This window comes from Catharus ustulatus, chromosome 3 (assembly GCF_009819885.2).
Source record: "Catharus ustulatus isolate bCatUst1 chromosome 3, bCatUst1.pri.v2, whole genome shotgun sequence".
Classification (NCBI taxonomy): Eukaryota; Metazoa; Chordata; class Aves; order Passeriformes; family Turdidae; genus Catharus; species Catharus ustulatus.
In genome coordinates this window covers 99677004-99695771 of record NC_046223.1, presented here as the reverse complement: position 1 = coordinate 99695771, position 18768 = coordinate 99677004, and the positions used below count along the sequence as shown (strand labels likewise).

The window sequence follows — 18768 nt, the reverse complement described above, 5'->3', positions numbered from 1 at the left end:
TACTCAGAATATTTTCTAGGCAGATTCCCTAACCTGTGCAGTCAGGAATCTCCTCTCCCTGCTGAACCCCCCAGAGAAGATGTGCAGCTGCCGGCACAGTTGTCTTTTTCTGTGGGTGAATTCTCCCTTGGGTGAGACTTTTGTAGGAAGAGCAAGAGTACAAACTGCAGCCTCTATGTCTACATTGTTGAATAATATGCTATTGATTTCACTGCCTTTGGAAACCAGTCACAGTTTTTTAATTTACAAAATGAGTGTGTAAAACTAAATGTGGCAGTTTTCCGACTATTTAATATGTGGAGATTTATTTAGCTAATAATTCTGAAAGAAGATTAGTTCTAGAGAGTAGTAGCATTTTGTTTTGTTGTTCAAAAATCAATTCTTCTGATCACACTATTTATTGCAACAGCCCTTTCTTTTTAAAATGTTTTAGGTTTTTTTGTTGTTGTTTTTTGATTTTTTTAAGTACAGAATCTACTCTGTCTTTGAGAAAAAACAGTCACAAAATACTGAATGAATGTTTATGATAAAAGCAAAAGAACAACCACCTTTGTATGTGTTCATCAAAACTGTGAATAACAGGTTAATAACAAAATGGAGCTGAAAAATTCATGGGACTGTAACCAGGTAAAGGGCCCACAAGTTGGGAAACTTATCTAATACTTACAGGGTTGTGACTGAATTTCTTTTCATGTCCCCTGCCATGACCAGTTGTGGCTACATTGAGGGAAGCCTTGAGCCATCCTTCTGCTGGGCTACACTGCTGAGTAGGAGCAGCATCCAGTGCTAGATTTAGCTACATGTTAAATACTCAATGTTCATATAACTCTGCTTCAACAGCATCCTTGAAACAAAATCTCTGAATCTCATCACAGCTTCAAGACAGAAATCCAGTCCCTGCCTTGTTTAGAGCCATGACAATCTGTGCACCTTTTATCCCTCTGTGCTTAATGCCTCTACTATGAGAATAATGTTAGCCTTGGAGTATTTTTCAAAGATCCCTTCCATTGTCTCTTTTTTAAATTAGATGGGATTTTGAGTCTTGAGTTAGTCAAGGATCAGTGATTAGACCACTATGGTCCCCATGATCCACATTTCATTCAAGTTATTGGAAATAGCGTAAGTCTCCTCTCAATCAAAAAATCCATGTAGTAATAAAAAAATCAACACTGGTCACATTATTTCAAAGAATATATCGTAAACAGAAATGACTTTTGAAGACTTTTATGGTTATATAGCTATAGCAAAAAAGCTTTTAAAACTAGGAGTCATCATATTGTGGTATATGCTTAAATTGATCTGTCTTCACATCATACAAAGCACTGCTGGTCAGGGAGTGGATGTCCACCCTAGCCTCTCTTGGTAAGACTTTGGGAATGGGAATATTTTTAAGACTATTACATATATGCATAAGCAGAAAAAAAATCAAAACAATTTCTTGCCCCAGATTGAAATTTTGAAACACAGCAAACTAGAGATTTTTGCCAGAACTATGGCACACTCTCAGTATTTAGGGCTGTTGTGGCTGATTGAGGTTACTCAGTGCTCTCAGTTACTCACTGTCGGAAAAAATGTGGTTCTTTAAGAAGCCTGTGGTCTATCTGAATGCTCTCAAAATATGTTTGCAAACTTTCAAAAATCCCTATCTCCAGGGTGAGAGGGACTAGATTTACCTGGCTGTGGTGAAATTGTAGGCATTCATTAATTCCACTTAACCTTCCCTGTATTTTAAATTCTCTCACCATATGGAAGACAAGCCACCTTTTAACACAACCTGATTTGGTTCTCTTTACAGTTAGCCAAGTATTTTCCTCTATATTTAATGAAAAAGGAATGAGGCACTTAAAGCAAAAGGAGACTGTGGAATGTTTATCAACCACAGTTTCCTGGGGGAAAAAAAAGTTTTCTGTTCTTTTAGAAACCCTACATCGCAGTACATAGAGAAGCTTGTCAATAATCATGCTCCAACACTAAGTAAAGAAATCTAGGTTGCTCTGACTTGAACATCACCAAGGACTGTGATGTGCATGGGGTTTTCCTGTAGCCTGAGTTGGACAGGCTGTGCTTTGAGAAACAAAAGCATGGTTTTACTTTGCTACTCAATTTTTTTGAGTGACAGAAGGACTATGCTTCTAAATTAAGTGATCAAAAATACACTATCCTATATTTATACCTATTTAGGTTTCTTCCTGCCCTCTAACAAGCTTTGAACTCTGGTCAAAGCAAAGATGTGATGTATGTAAGTTTCAGCAGCTCCCTGGAGATCATTTTTATACAAACATTGAAAAGATAGAAAAGACAGCTCTCTTTGAAAGTTTGCATTAACTGGAAGAAGTATCATTGCTTTCAAGGAGTAATGTTAAGATCCTTTTACTTTATGTGGCTGAAAATGTAAATGACTACTTTGCTATTTTCCCCAATGGAACTTAGGAGGGACCAGTAAGGTTTCTCTGCAACATAAACCTTAGGTTAAAAAAGTTGATGTTTTCATTAAGTACATTAACTATAGTTTATTACCTCTACCAAAAAAAAAAAACCAAACCCAAAAACGTCTACCTGTTTCATATAATAGTTGTACTGGTTTCTATTCTTCTGTCAAGATCTGGTCTAATGTTTCTTGTCTTTACTCACCTGTTTAAAGCCTGGAATTTCTCTTGAAGAATTTAAGTTAGAATCTTACCTTTATTGGAAAACATGGATTTTGTTTTTCACAAGTCATCTGGCACTCCATTCCACTTAGGAAGGTGGTTCTACTTGTGCTCTGGGGTGTGAATGAAATGTCATGGTCTATGTATTGTCCCCATACCATAATGATATCAGAATATAGGTTGTCTTCAGTAACAGCCTCATTAGGTGCATGAATAATTTTTCTTGTCACTTCACGAACCTGAGAAGAGAAATAATTTACCTTGAGTGCCAAACAGCTTTTGCTTCTCACAGAATGATAAAACACTAAAAAGTAGAGGGAACAGTGATAAAAGCTATCTTCTCCCTCCCCAACTTTATGCTGTAGAGTGCTTCTAATGGTTTACCTAAACTCAAACCAAGTAAAACATTCAGCAACAGTATAAAATCCAACCTCTACCAGCCTCTTATTTCTGTTCAGAAACTGAGACCAAGATGCCACAAGCAGTTTCAAAGACATTTCAGATTAGTTTTTCTGTTTGCCAGTAAGCAGAGTATCTTTGATCTGTTCCTTTCCAGAGAATTTTGGAAACCACATATTTATTTTAGACTGTCTATTTATTCTGTTTTCTTCTCCTTAAACAAAAGGATTTGTTGGGAAATCTCAAATCACTGTTGATACTCAGATGGTCTGAGCTGTTCCATACATAAATGAAGGCGCTTATGCAGCCCAGGACATGAGGTAGATTGCAAATACATGGTAGATGAAAGTTCAGTTTCCTTTTCCCAGGCAGGGAGAAGCCAAAAAGTATTCCTGATGCAATTCTGTGCAAGATGCACAGAGATACAGATGCTCTGAGGAGGAGCACATGCGGATATCTATGCTACATATCCAGCCTATATTAATAACCAAGCAAAACCATCAGGGCAAAATCAGCACTCAGTTTGTGGAGATGTTAAGGGTATCATTATTCACAGATTCCTCCCTCATGCTGCAAAATATTCCCTGGCAAATAACAACTGCCTTGGAAGTCAAGCAACTGAAAGGGCAGCACATAAAATAGACTCACGGAGCCTGTAATAAATATAAGGGTGATATAATGAATGTATAAGACAGGTTCAGTTAAATAGAATTGGTAAGGACAACAGGCAACATGGGACTTGTTAGGAACATCAGAATTTATACTGAAATAGTCGAGAGCAAGCTACCTATAGCTCATCAGGAATTCAAATCCTTACATCAGTATTTTAATAGCTTTGGTGGCCACAAAGCACAAACTTTTTCTTGAAGTTAATAAAATTTTCTTAGCACTGTTTTGCTTTATAGTAATCCTCACCCTTATCTATCACTTTCATAATATTTTCATGTTACTTTTAAAATTATAGATACCTAAAAAGGTAAAAAAAAAGAAAAATTATGTAAATGAGAAAAGAAACATTTATGACATTAGTTTTATCCTATCTTACTCTAAAAAAAAGTAGAGAACCTTGCTGATGGTCTGACGATGATGATCAGATTCGGTACAGTTATGTAATCTTTTTTTAAAGTGTTTTACTTTACAAGCATGTACCCTAATGAATCTAGAAAATACACTCTGTACTGTCTACTGGAAATTTGCCTGTGTAAATGTCAGGTTTTCCTCTCTGAGTGCTAAATTGTGCAACTTCGAGACAATGTTATTTAATGAATAACATGAGTTGCAGGTGACATTAACACTAAATTCTCTTGCTTATCCTTATTAAACATACAATGGTTAAAATAACAAGACTTTGAGTCCATTAAAAGTCAGATTTCGAAGCAGTGATGACAAATCACAAGTTGTAAATCCAGCCCAAATCATTGTACACTGCACTGGGGAATTTTTCATCCAGTCCTCTGTACAAATGTTCTTTTTCCAAACTTCCTTCTTTGGCAGGTCTGCTATTTTTTAAGCATATGAGGTGCTAAAATCCATAAATATTGCAATACTTTCTAAGATCAGTAAGTTGGACTAGCTAAGAAATGAAGTTATGATTTGACAGCAATACTTGTTCAGTTAAGGCTTGCTGGCCTGTGAGGAATGGCATACAGGCGCACACCTACACACATGCTAGCACGTCCATGTGCTTTATATCTGTTTAGTTAACATCAACCTTCGTTTCCCCCTCCTCCTTCCCTGAATAAAGGTGCCATTATTAAAGAATCATAAAATCGCTGGAACGTTGAGGTTGGAAGGAAACTCTGGAGACCACAATGTGCAACTTTCAATTGAAAGCAGGGATTAGGATACTGAGAGCCCCATCAAGTCAAATCTTGGGTATTTCTCATGAGGGATATGCCAGAAGTTCTCTCGGCTGGAATCCATATTCCAACTAAAACCTATTCCAGCATTTAATTGTGCTCACAACAAATATTAATTTCTTGTTCCAAGACAAAATTTTCTCTGGAGCAACTTGTGACCATTGCCCCTTGCCATGGCAGCATGCATCTTTGTAGACCTCTCTCTTCTCTACAATTTCATCATGGGAAGGTCAAAATTAGTGCACTGTGCACCTCTTCTCTAACTAAGCAACCATCACCCTGTGTCTGCTGGCTGCCTGGTGCCTGCCAGGCCAGGTGTTTGTCTGGCTCTGCCCTGCCTGCTCTCCCCTATAGCACTTTTTTGGGCTGCCCTCAGGACAGTCAGTGCCCCCTGCCCTGCTCCATGGGCTTACCCCAGCCAGGGGCAGGAACCCTCTCACCATGTGGCTGAACTTATGCTTTAGCAAAGCCACTGGTTTCTTAACTGAGCTCCACAGACACTTTTGAGCTATTTTACACAGATACTTCATTTACTGATGCACATGGAGGTCTGTGGTGGCAGGTTTGGTAACAGCCCAGTGTAAATGTTTCCAGTGATCCGGAGGTACACTTCCTAACCGAGGGTAGCTGGAATCCATTGTATTGGGTGCTGGGATCCCATCCTCGAGGCTGGCTGAAGCCATCTTCATAGGCTGCTGGAAGCCATCTAGCCAAAGCTGTGTTGGATGCTCCCCATCTAGGATGTTCCCTATGAAACAAAAAAACAAAACAAAAGATGTCCCAAAAGCAGCAGCAAAACCTCTGAATATATTCTCTCTCTATATATACACTTATACATATAATATTTATAAAATATTTATATTATAGTTTTATTCTGAATAAAAAACTGGCCATAAAAATATAATAATAAAATAATATGAAATAATCATCAGCCAAAGAGCAATATGCCTTTACAATAAGGTGTTCATGTAGCAATCTTTGAAAGATTGCTTTGAAAGGGCATACAATACTTTTTTTCAAGTATGTCAATATTAATTTTACTCAAAAAGGATAATGAAAATTTAAATTGGTTATGAATTATTACTAATTTACTCATGTTTATAACCTAAATTGATTACTTTTTGACATTTTTAAAATACTTGCTGTGAAGGCGAGTTCCTGATAGTGTCCTCCTTCCCCATAAAGTCAGTGCCTTTGCTAGCAGCTTTAAAAAGATGTTTGTTTAGAGAAACCGAGAGGAAATAAAAACCTCGGAAAATATGAAGAAACCCTAGAGTACAGGTTAAGAAAGTTTAAATGAAAAATGGACACTAGTCATAGAGAAGAAATAATTTAGCAAGACCAAAGGAGCCAGGGTTGAGGAGATGGGAGCTGAAGCCAGTGGCAGTGCTCCCTCTGGTTGAAGCTATAGCAATTTCTTGGGCCCATCTTTGGGAGGGCCTGTGCTCAAGCCCAAGCATTGAACTATGCTGTTAAATTGCTGTCACTAACTGCAGTGTATGCTTTTTCTCGCAACAACCTGTTTTTCTCTGAATTTCACCTGCCTGAGCGCATCTTGGCATCATTGCATATCAGCTTGTCATCCCACAGCCAGCCTACCTGGAAGGGGGAAGGGGGTAAAAAAGTGTAGAAAAAAGTGTAAAAGTAAGAGGGTGGAGAGAATCAGGTCATACTTAATTTGAGGGTCAGGAAACTATTCTTGGTGATTTCTCTTTACTATATTAGTATAGTCAGTGAGTTCTTGGGTTTGACCGCATTAATTTTCTCCCTGTCATGAATATTAGAAATTTTGGGATTTGTTTTTGGTTGTTTTTCAACATGTCCTGTTCAATATACTTCATAATTGTTAAATATATATCAACACTAAAAAGAAGAAATATTTTTTTTGCTAAGCACTCAGTTGACTAAAATTTTAAAGTAAGCCAAAAAGAACCAGAAATATTTCTGGAATGTTGGTAGAAATACATAGTGTTAAAACATACATTTACATGTCTATCAGGATGCTAAACAATTATTATATTAATATTTCATTGATCTCCAGAACACTGAAGAGACTCAATTTGTCAAGCTATATGGTGCAGTAATACACTTCATTATCCACATAATCCACACTTGAAGGTTGAAGTATGCTTTAATAAAGCATTCAAATTAGTTACAGTTGATTTGCCTTTATTGAAATTGCATAAAATACTGCAGATAGTGTAGTGCTATTTCACTCAATTAAAAATAATTAAAAGTTAATGTAGCTGCTTAACCAGTGATTTTTCTCCTGATTGCTTTTGTATTTCATCAGATCACTGGAATCTAGTAAACTTCTCTCACATGCCTTTTTATTATGGCATTGAACATGTTAATGTATTGGAATCTTGCTCAAGTTAAAAAGGTAGCTGAAACTATGAGTTTTTAAAATCTTCCTTTACTTTGACTGCCTGAGAAGCAACCTGGAGTCTTAAGCTGCCATTCACTATGCAGATTTTTATCTTTTGAAACTTATTTTGATGTTCTGCCTAGTTTCAAGTAGACAGAATGAATACCACAAGGCAATTTAATAATTGGAGCTTGTGATGTTTTATATTGTGCCGAGCTGTCATGTGTGTAACTTCTTGGAACATGGGACACTTCTGAAAAATAAACCTGCTACTAACTGAACACTTAGCTTGCATTGAGGTGAAATAGCTAACCTAAAGGAAACATCTCAATTCCTTCTTATGGAAGTCAATGGACTTAGTCAGGATTACTAATTTTTTCCACTTGGTGAGCAATATTCATACTCCTAATTCTGCTGGTACTGGACCTCCTTACCTGAGAGAATGGTTAATGACACAGCAATGAAACATAAATGCTGCAGATAAAATTCCTCCCAGATGCCCCAATACATTACACGTACAAAAAGTAAGCTAGTCATCTAACAACCTGTCCATCAAGCCAAAAAGACAGAAAGTTCCTGGGTGCCATCCTGTAATTCCATTCTCTTTCTCATTACCAGGAGCAGCCAAAGATGCAGCCTTGCTGTAGACATATAACCGCCTCTGAAAGCTAAGATTAGGGGAAGCTAATTGCACTGTGGGAGTCCATTTCTTTAGTTCCTGCAGTTCCTTCACCTTAGAATTCCTACTGGACTCTAAAAAAGTACACGGATCAATGCTAGCTAGTTGGGATTAAAAAATGGGGAAAATAGTTCATGGGATTTTCCTTCTGTTCCTTATTCTTCATTTTAAATTAATGCAATTTTATTTTCCTTGTTTAGGAAGAAAGGAAACTAAAACCTGTTAATCTTTCTTACTAGTAAAAGTGGATAATAACTGCTGAACGTGTCTGATATTTTGTTGATATTCTCCATAGCAGGCCATGTTTATACTATTCTGCTGCACCTTTGTTTTAGCAAGTGCACACTAAAAAGAAGCAATCTCAGTGCTGTGGAAAAAATTCTTTGTAATTGATCTGATTTGTCCCAAATGTGCAAACAGATTTAGCAGAACATCTGTAAAGCATTTCCTTGTTCACTTAAAACTACATTTAAATAGATTTTTCTTGTGGGCACACAATTAATTCCACTATAAAATTTGTTTCTAAATCACACTCATGAAGTGCAGCATTTACTGATCAACAGTACAGCTACATATTCAAACAGAGTGAGCAAAAGTACAAATGCAACATAAGTCTTGATATATTTTCTACCTGAAAGTGGAAGCTGTAAAGTAAGGAAAAGCACAGACTGGTGTTTCATTTTATGTCTGAAGTCTTTGAAGCTGGTTAACACCACAGAATATGTTATTTACATTACAGTATAATAACCTTTTTAAACTGATGTATGTCAGTAGACATATTTCAAGGGTCTCACAAAGTTTTCGACCCAGTTAAAGTCTAAATTACTGGTTTCAAAGCCTTTGGTTCTGGAGGTTTTTTGCAAGAGTCTAAAATAACACCTGAGTGGTGGGTTTAAATACTGATGCTGTACAAGCATAAAAATATACAAAGCAGAACAGAGTGACTACAGACCAACTCAATGAATCATATTTACCCTACCCAGCTTTAGAAACCAAACTGAAATGCCTGTACATATGTTAGTCTTATCAGTCACTGAAGACAAAAAGGTTTTAACCTTACCTACAGCAGAGTGCTTCTCTGCATCTCTAGGGAAAAAGGCTACACAGCCAAGTCTGTAAATTAAGAGCTTCAGCCATGTGTCTGTGTTCAGCTGCATGAATCTTGGCCAATGTATTCAAGCCCTGATGGAGTTGTCAGTGCAAATATTTTACTAACTGCTAGGTCAGATTCCAAGCACCTCTGAACATGCCTGGGGAAATTATGGATATCCACATAGTTAGACTTATAACACTGATACCTATCAGGTTGTGTCCTTTCAGCAAAGAGTCCATCAGGCATGTTCCTTGCAAATGACTTGTGATGTAGCAAAACAGATTCATCTCATGAAAACAGACTCACTGAATAATAAAACTGCAGAATGCACTGCTCTTTATTCATTACATTGCAGAGCACCTTAACCTGTACAATGATAACAGCCTCCCATTTTCATCTCAGTAGCACTTGTAAACTTACAGGCCACCTTTCAGTTTGGGACCTTAGGTCTACGTATCCAGAGGCTGCCTAGTACAAATATTGTTTCCCCTTGTACTTAAAAGGGCTCTCATTCTAGTTTTACACTCATTGCATTGGAGCATTCTGAAAAGACAGGCACATTTATTATGTTAGGTTTTGCAGGAAACAATTGCCAAATAGATTAGGCAACAAGAAGAGCTACTAGTTATAAAAGAAAACCACTAAACATATACAGACAGATATATAAAATTAAAAATTACATCTAGAATTTTTAGATTCATGTTTGCTAGCTGTTAGAGTTGTGGGAAAATGCAAAAGTATTTCTCCTTGAGAAGTAACATTGTTTTCCTTCTTTATATAATTTTATCCAATTAAAAAAAAATTCTGTGTTAAAATTAAGATTTCTTTTTATATAGAAGAAGGTATCTACTAAATCAGTTCTCCCTAAATGTAAAGCTCCTAACATAATCCTAGAAGCTTTCAGAGGGAAAGCCTGTTTACAAAAAGTAGGGTACCAAAGTTTAAATGATGAGTCCTTCCTCCAGGAACTTTCACAGGTACCTCATTTACAGACATGTTTATATCAAAGTTAATAGATTAACATCAGTCCTCCTCCACCAATTTCCTTGGAAAAAGTAAACACAGCTTCTTGGGTTTAAAGAACATGAAAGAAGAACACAATTTTTATCATACATACCTGTTATTGCAGGCACCAGTGATGAGTCGATATTTATTAGCTAAGCAATTATTTGGACATTTTGGTGGCAACATATAAGGCAGACATCCAGAAATATTGGCAATCATAGTGAGCAGATCAGCTGATAAATGATCTGAAAGGAAGAACCCAGACAAGCAATTTGCTCTATTGGAATTAGCTGCTAGAGTAGAAAAGGCATTATTATGAGCTGCATCTACAGAATTCTCTCTCTTCCTCTGAAAGTGCACTTAGTGAGAATTGCTGCAAGAGGCTCTGTCAGGAGCTTAGAGGAAGAGCTGGTTTTATCAGCTGATGCATAGAGAATGAGAAGAAAGAGGTCCAGCAATAGCTGAGAACTGAGGTTGACCTGCTCACTGCCTTCTTCTTTCCCTGTGTTGTAGTCCTTTGCTTGCCTGGTCCCTGTGTTTATAACCAAGGTATTAAAAATGCCATTCAAGAACAAAAGTATATCCCAAGGAGGAAAACTGTGGGACTGGAAAGATGTAGAAATTTAAAGACCCTGCAGCTGACAATAGAATTCAGTGTTGAGTGGAAGAGAATCAGAATTGTTAGCTGGAATTTGGAAGCTAGATAAAATCAAGTCCCTTTATACCAGTAGACAGCATATTATAAATATATTTCTGATAAAATCCAAGATGGGTCTCCCTGTGAGCATTTGATGATGAGGGACAAAGCCACACTATTGTGTAAGCTGCAGAGAGCTGGCACCTATTCTCACCTCTGCAGGTATTGAAATATGTATGATCAGTTGGAGGTAGATGTACGCATGAAATAGGAGCAACCTGGTGTAGACGAAGGTGACCCTACCCATTGCAAGGGGCAGGAACTAGGGAGTCTCTAAAGTTCTTTTCAACCCAAACATTTCTATGATTCTATGAATATCCTTCCTGAACTGAGAGAACCCTTGACATTGAAAGTGACTGCAACCATCACATGATGAAAGATGAGGGTAGAGGTAACATATAACTTTTACCCTTGTCTGCCCACTGGCTAATGCATGCCACCCGTCCCAGTATCTCTTTGTTCTGCCCATTCAACTCTGAAGTAAACTGCTTTAATCCATGCTTTAAGCCACAAAAACAAGCAACAAAGGTTCAAGAAAAAAAAAATTAAATAAGCTCAAAAAATGTTCTGCTGAGCAGTTAGAATCTGCACAAGGCAGTAGTGAGAATAGAGAGAATAGATTATTAGACTGGCTACATAATTGTCTCATTATGTACTAGTAACTCATGCCAAATTTGTGGATAGAGTTGTACTTCTATGTTAGTTTAGGTTCAAAACTATACTCAGAGCTCAGCTCCCCAGTTATCTGGGCTGCCTAGGTAGAGACTCACGTTTTCTTTCAAGTCAGTTTAGTTCTTTAATTCATGTAAAACTATTCTGTTATGGCACACAGACTGTACAGGGTCTATTCTCATTCTGTTAAAGTAGATTCGGTTCTGAAAATTAGCAAGAGCTTTGTGCACGTCTTCTGTAGTTTAGAAATTCAGAATCTTTTGAAATTGCACAGCACAAAAATAATTGTATCTGTGTGTGTGTGTGTGCATAAATATATGCATAGACAAACTCATATAGATAGAGATATATTTTTAGTTCTACAAATGTCCCATTAGTTTAGTAAGCCGGATATTTCTACAAGGAAATAAAATAATAAATATGGAGCTTTATGTTTGTCCACAGCACTCTAATGCTTCTAAATCTTGGAAAAATGTCTTCTACTACTAAGACAGAACACTTCATGTAAGTGACAGAATTAAATTATGGTGGGGGGAAAATGTCTATGTTTCTGATATTTTGAGCCGTCCAGACACCAAACAGATATCTTGAAATTCATGTCTAATTAGCAGCAAGTATTTTACTTAGACAGCATTGAAATTTCTGGACTATCTCTCTTTCTTTCACCATCCAACATTATTTAAAAAAAAAAAAACCCAAACAAAATGAAAAAACAGTTAAAGTGGAAATAAATGTGTAACAGCAATGTATTATGAAATTAGTTTTGGAAATAATAACATTTTTTTAAAAGAGGGATATGTATATGTTGAGAGGAAGTGTGTTTGAAAATTCCAGTGCCATAGTGTGATAGAAGATCAAGCACTAAACCCAAAATGCTGGGGAAGATAGATATTTCATATTGCAACACTGAGAATACGCAGGATGATTTATAGGCAATACAAATACACAGCCATGAGTTCACAGGATGCCAACAGTGTAATACTGTTCTCCTCAACTATAAGAACACCACCTACACTCCATCAAAGAAAAATGTGAACCTATTTGAGGTGCTATGAAGAACAAAAGAAAGTGAAAAATTAAATTAAAGTAAACTTAACCAAACTTTAATCTAAAAGACAGCATTGAACAAATCAATAGAGTGTTTTGGCAATGTCAATATACTGTATTTACCAGTTGAATGCAATGAACGTTTGTGCTTCTGGCAAACTTTTTGTTTCAGCACCTGAATTGACATTTCCATTCGTTCAGCTGCTTGGGAAATATCTTGACTCTCTTGTTCAGGCAACTTTGAGAAATCCAGCAGCAAGGTAGGGGTTGTTATTCCACTTCCTTGAATCATTCTATAATTGAGATAAATACAGAAGGTTTTTCAATGTAAACATTTTTAGAATTTTTCATAACAATAAAGCTGTCTGTGCTGGATATGTTCTAAGTTTAAGGTATTTAAGGAATATTTTGATTGAAGAGTACACTGGGAAAGGAAAGAGAAAGGCCATTTTGTGACATTGTTCTGCAAGGAAAATTCTAAAAGAGAAACTGCACTTCTGTTGGACACACACATCAGGAACCTTTAGGATGGGAAAGAAACTATTGGGGTGAGCAGAGCCTGCAGCACTAAGTGAAAGACCTTGTGCAGGATAGTCACAAAAGAGGTTCCCAACTCACTGCTGTGAGTAGGCTTTGCTTTCATGTGACATTTAATACCCAAGACCATCCTCAATCATCAACAGGTTTCTGAACACCAATTCTTTTAAAGTCTATATATTCACATACACAGTATTTCAAAGGAAGCTTAATAGTCTGGTGTCTGTGGCAAGTGGTCTCAGTTTTATTCCTAATAAAATTTCAATTCCTAATTGAGACAATCAATGTTAAGCATTTATCTTAACATCTCTTAGCATTTATCATGTTTAAGATATTGACCAAATAATTGCCACAATATCCCATGAGACAGATAAATATCAGTATCTCCATCTGTTATGTGAGGCAGTTGAGCCACTGAAAGCTTGAGACTTATATTTTTTAAATTTTAAATGTTTTAGGATTGTCACCGAAATACTATCACTAAAAACTGAGAGTGACCTCAGTCTCTAGATACAGAGGCAACTGTTCTTGACAAGTTCTATCTGTAAAAACAGCTAACACTCACACTGCAAATCATGGCTCATTTTCAAACCACAGCGATAAATCTTTGGGAAAGTCTGAGCAAAAGTGTGGGGATTGTACCCTGTAAAACTTGGTTTATGCGTTCCAAATTTTGGAGAGGAAATTACAGTAATTTCACGCGTATAAGATGCACCCTTTTGACTAAAATTTTGGTCCGAACCCGGAAGTACGCCTTGTACCCTGGAGTGCCTTATATATGGACAAAGTTTGGAAATTTGCCAACCCAGAAGTGTGAGCCCACAGCAGCCCCGAGCTGAGCTGAGCTCAGTCCGCCCGGCCCCAAGTGGGCCTGGGGCTGCTGCCTGTGGCCGCGGGAGAAGCAGGGCTGGGGCCACCCCCGGTGGCAGCCCCGAGCGGGGCTGAGTCTGCCCAGCATCAAGCCGAGTCAGTAAACCCTGCGATCGCGCAATTCCATTACTAATTTGTTAGTTTGTTGCATGCGGATCCTCGCTGTAAAAAAAAAGTGCGCCTTATGCGCCAGTGTGCCATATATATGGACAAAGTTCGGAAATTTGCTGACACTCAGAAGTGTACCTTATACTCCAGTGCGCCTTATACTCCTGAAATTACTGTAATTTTTTGTTGCACAGAAATCTAGCCAGAAAATGGTTAAAAGAACCCATTCTCATAGTATAACTCAAGAACAAAGGAGCTTTCCCCTAAGTTGTTACCTATCCACAGTCTAACATAATAAATGTTTAATTTCCTTTCCCTTATCTTTTTCTACGTCTGTTGTAGATGGAAGAGGTAATATGAAATTCACTTTAATAGTCCAATTTAAGGCAACAGGATTTGGCTCCTGATGCCATAGGAGCTGTTCCTATCTCACTCTGCACTGGTAAAGACATAATTAATGTTCAAAAATAGGTCCATAAAAGTATGATTTTTGAATCAAGTGTTAATGGAATTTATTGTGTTATTTATGTCAGAAGAACAGACTTATTCATTTTTGTGTTTATTTTGTCTCACATTTTAAGAGAGCAATTTAAATGGTGATAATGCGCAAGGTTCATATTGGATCAGGTGATCAGTGACAGAATCATGGAATGGTTTGGATTGGAAAGAACCTTAAAGATCCCCGAGTTCCAACTCCCCTGCCATGGGCAGAGTCACCTTCCCCCAGACCAGATTGCTCAAAGGCAATGGGAGCAGTGATTCTGTGATTATATGGGTTCTCAAAGAAACAGAAAGATTGACATCAAACTGTTTTGTTAGGAAAGCTTTTTTCTGAGAACATTCTTTACTTCTTTTTTTTTTTTTTACCTTTTAATTTCATAATGTGCGGCATAACCCACCAGACTAGAACCCTTCTGGATAGCCTTAGTAATGCAGTGATCTTCAATTTGTTCTTAAGAGAGAAAAAAAGAAGGAAATAAAAATATGTTAATAAATAGCATATTTATTAAAATATTTACAATTAGAAAATATACCATTTTCTAATGTTAAGGTACAATTTTTGCCCTTTAAAATTATCTCCAGATTTTATTCCTGAAATTAATATTGTGGCTTCTGAGCTTTCTGAAAGATAAGGTAGGGGTGGAAAATAAATTCTTCCATAATTTATAAGACTTGGGGATTTAGATTTCCTTGTTTGAAGTATAAATCCAGTTATGGACATGCTACATAGGACCAGCTGAAACATGTTTTCTCTGTGTGCAGCTCTGTTCCTTAGACTTCATATGTATTTTTCACCAAACTGTTTTTGGATTTACAGGGCAAACCTGACCCTCCCTCACAGGTAACATGAACTAGTCTGAGCCACATGAAGAATTCAAGTTTATATTCAAGCAAATTAAGACCTGGGATTGGGCTGTGCATGAAATCCCTATTCTCATTTCTTCACCTATGTTTAACGGAAATATATGTGAACATAATAATACTTTAGCTGTGCTATTTTGTATTAATGCTATTATGAGGCTTAGCTTATCCCTCTTTTGTGTACATGTTGCTTTATAATGAAAGAACCAGTCATGTTTAAAGTCCATCTGCTTTATTTCTATCTGAATGTTGTGGATTGGCCCAATTTTTTCTTAGAAAACAAATAATAAAAAATAATAATCATAATTTTTGTACAATTATTTCTCATTTATGCACATTTTAATTTTAGGGGAGCATGTTTGATCTGTAGTACATACTGTACTATTTCTATAATTTCTTTTATGAATAGGGCACTCAGCTCAAGGAATAGAAATGTGTGATGAGGAGAAATCTGTCTTAGGTTAAATTATACTCTACTAAAGTTTTCAGTATCTAAGTATAGCTTTGGTTATTTCTCTTTTTGACCTATGTATAATAAAATATTCAGATGATTCATTTGGTGTTATCATTTGGATTTCTGTTACTGCTGAAAATTTTTTGAGTCTGTATTAAAAAACAGGTTTGATTTTTATAGGCCATACAATAAGTAATTATTTCAGAATTTAATATAGCATATTTTAAAATTGTTTTTAGGGGGCTTAGCTCTGAGAAATATAATATGTTTGAAATATTGCTCATTGTGTGATATTGATTGAGACTCTGATGTAAAAGAGAATATCCACTTGCTGTACGTAAATTCCATTGTCTCTCTTCCTTTTCTAATAAGTATGAATTTGGTACCAATACACTGTCTTCAAAAATGTAGCTCTTGAATAATAAACATTATCTTGTATTGTCTCATCATACCAAGAACACTTCCTATAAAAAGAATTGCATTTTAACCATTCTATTTATTTTTAGTCCATGTATATTTCTGTATATTGGTGCTTTCCTGTGCCTTAGGGAAGGATATAGAAAGGAGGGAAAGGGACTTCTTATATGACAGGATGAGAGGCAATGGTTTTAAACTGACAGATGGCAGGTTTAGATTAGATGTTAGGAAGAAATCCTTTACTGTGAGAGTGATGAGGCGCTGGAACTGGTTGCCCAGAGAAGTGGATGCCTCATTCCTGGAAGTGTTGAAGGGCAGATTGGATAAGGATTACCCTGAGCAACCTGGTCCAGTGAATAGCATCCCTACACATGGCAGAAGGTGTGGACTTAAATGATCTTTAAGGTCCCTTCCAACCTAAACCATTCTATTGTTCTTGGATTCATTTTGTATTAACTAACTTATGATAAAACATGGTCATTTCAGACCGCATCTTTCCAAACAATTTGTATGGAAGCTCTAAGTAAAGAATCCAGTATGGAAAGAAAACCAGTTTTGCAGTGATGGTACAAAAAAGATTTCTCATAAGAAGCAATAGATTGGAAATTTGTTTTCAATTTAAATTGTTTTGCATTTAATTTTATTTTATTTGTTATTCTACACTAACTTCAGGTAAAAGCTTTCCTAGGGAATCATACTACTATCCCTCCTGAATCATGTACACAGCTATATAATACGAGATTGTGATTTGAAATCCTGTTTCTTTATCTCTGCCCTAATTTCATGTAAAATCAGTGTCTGCAGGTTTCTTTTAAAATTCAGTATAGTATCTGCTACACTTCAGTTTATTTAATTTAACTGATTTAAATTGAGCAGATGCATACGATGGTAAAAATGACAAGATTACATTTTTTTAACATAGGGAGTACCGCAATCTGAGATGCTCTAAAATCCACAGAGTGCCAGCAGCCTACAGATCCACAGGAGAGAAGCACCCCTGTAGGACAGCCGTAGGACGACCAGGTGGGATATCCTATAACAACTGCCTCTAGCCCAGGATGATTAACAGATGGGGAAAGAAATGCAGCAGTCGTGTTTGGCAACTTGTCATCTGACACACGAATGCCACTAAGAGAGTATATCACTCCTAGTCAAAGAAGTGATTGAAATACATTACACATACAAAGTTTTCTTACTGAGTTTATGAAACTGCATTTTAAAAGAAAACCTCCATGGAATAATTCTCAGAGAAGCCAATAGTGTATTCTGCACACGAAAGAGATTGAGCTATACTGCCATTGCAGAACTGTCTGCAGTGTCAGTGTATTTTCAGCTTAACAGTCAACATAAGAAACTCTTAACAGTCAACATAAGAAACTAACCTCTGTTTTTACTGTTACTTACCAAAGATGGTGTCTTTCCCTATTTGAAGGAAAGAAAAGAAAACAGCTGTGAAGGCTATAGCTGCTGAAAATCCCAAAATAATGAAAACTTTCATCTGCAAGAAAGAAGACATAACAGTAGAAAATATAGATACCTTCATCTTCTAATTATAAGGCAGACTATAAATAATTTTCTGTATATAGTAAATTTTACTTTAAAATTAGATTTCCAGCCATGTTCTGACTATGTTTTTGAAGTTCAAAGCAATTCACTTTCTCTTTTTCCCTTCCTTACTTATTACATTTCTTTTACATTTTGAGAAGCTTCTAGCACAATGATACACACAGCTTTATTTTATAACATAATACGTTTTTACAATATCAGCAGCACTTAGCTTATATATTAGAAATTCATCAATATTTTGCCCCCATTCATCTTGAATTACTCTGTGCACTAGACTGATATGATTGTAAATTAGTGATTGCACATAAGATAATGAAATGACCAAACTAACAGCAATTAATCAGACCCTAATCTATGCTCCTATCCATAGATAACTGAGGTATCAAAGCAGCACAGTGGATATGCTCACTCAGCTGGGGTGAGCTGCATTCTCCATTTCAGCACTGGTACTCTGGCAGTTCTTACAGCAGTGCAAATATATAATCTCTCCAAGAGGTATCATTTTTCACATGCACTATGGTAACTGGAAATTGAAATATTTGAAATATTTTTAGCTCCATATGGTATCAAAATTGAAAAAAGAATCAAGTGTGAAAATTCAGAGAAGCTATACAGCCCATAGAAATTCAATGTGAAAACACCCACCCCTTCCTTTTACATTTCATAAGTAAATATGATGAATTTCTTCTGGAAAATGGCAAGAAAAAGTTTTATTGTCCGACCTTTTGTCTGTTGAGGAGATTATCTTCCGCAGTTCTGTACTTTATTGATGGCAGTAACTGTTCTGAATTATGAAAGCCAAGTACTTTCCAGGGGCCCAGTTTATGCTATCAGCTTTATGCACTGGTACTCACTCAAGCTTTAGCAGTACAAATTATTTCAAAATCTTTTTGGCCACAGCTATGTTCCCACAAAGCAGAAACTGACGTTAATACCTGACTTGTTTATTTTTTCCTGCTGGGCACCAAAAGATAACTGTGTAGACAG

General features: G+C 36.6%; 1 protein-coding gene across 1 annotated transcript in view; it reads right to left on the bottom strand.

The window, feature by feature from the left end:
• TPO (thyroid peroxidase) overlaps nt 1-17713 on the bottom strand; it is a 41640-nt gene extending 23927 nt beyond the window's left edge. The window contains exons 1-6 of the mRNA XM_033055538.1: nt 17620-17713; nt 14850-14934; nt 12591-12760; nt 10164-10296; nt 5525-5654; nt 2681-2887 (exon numbers count right to left, since the gene is read on the bottom strand). Of these exons, the coding sequence (XP_032911429.1) occupies nt 2681-2887; nt 5525-5654; nt 10164-10296; nt 12591-12760; nt 14850-14934; nt 17620-17713 (819 nt within the window). The remainder of the gene's footprint in view (nt 1-2680; nt 2888-5524; nt 5655-10163; nt 10297-12590; nt 12761-14849; nt 14935-17619) is intronic.
• Between the last annotated feature and the right edge of the window lie 1055 nt (nt 17714-18768).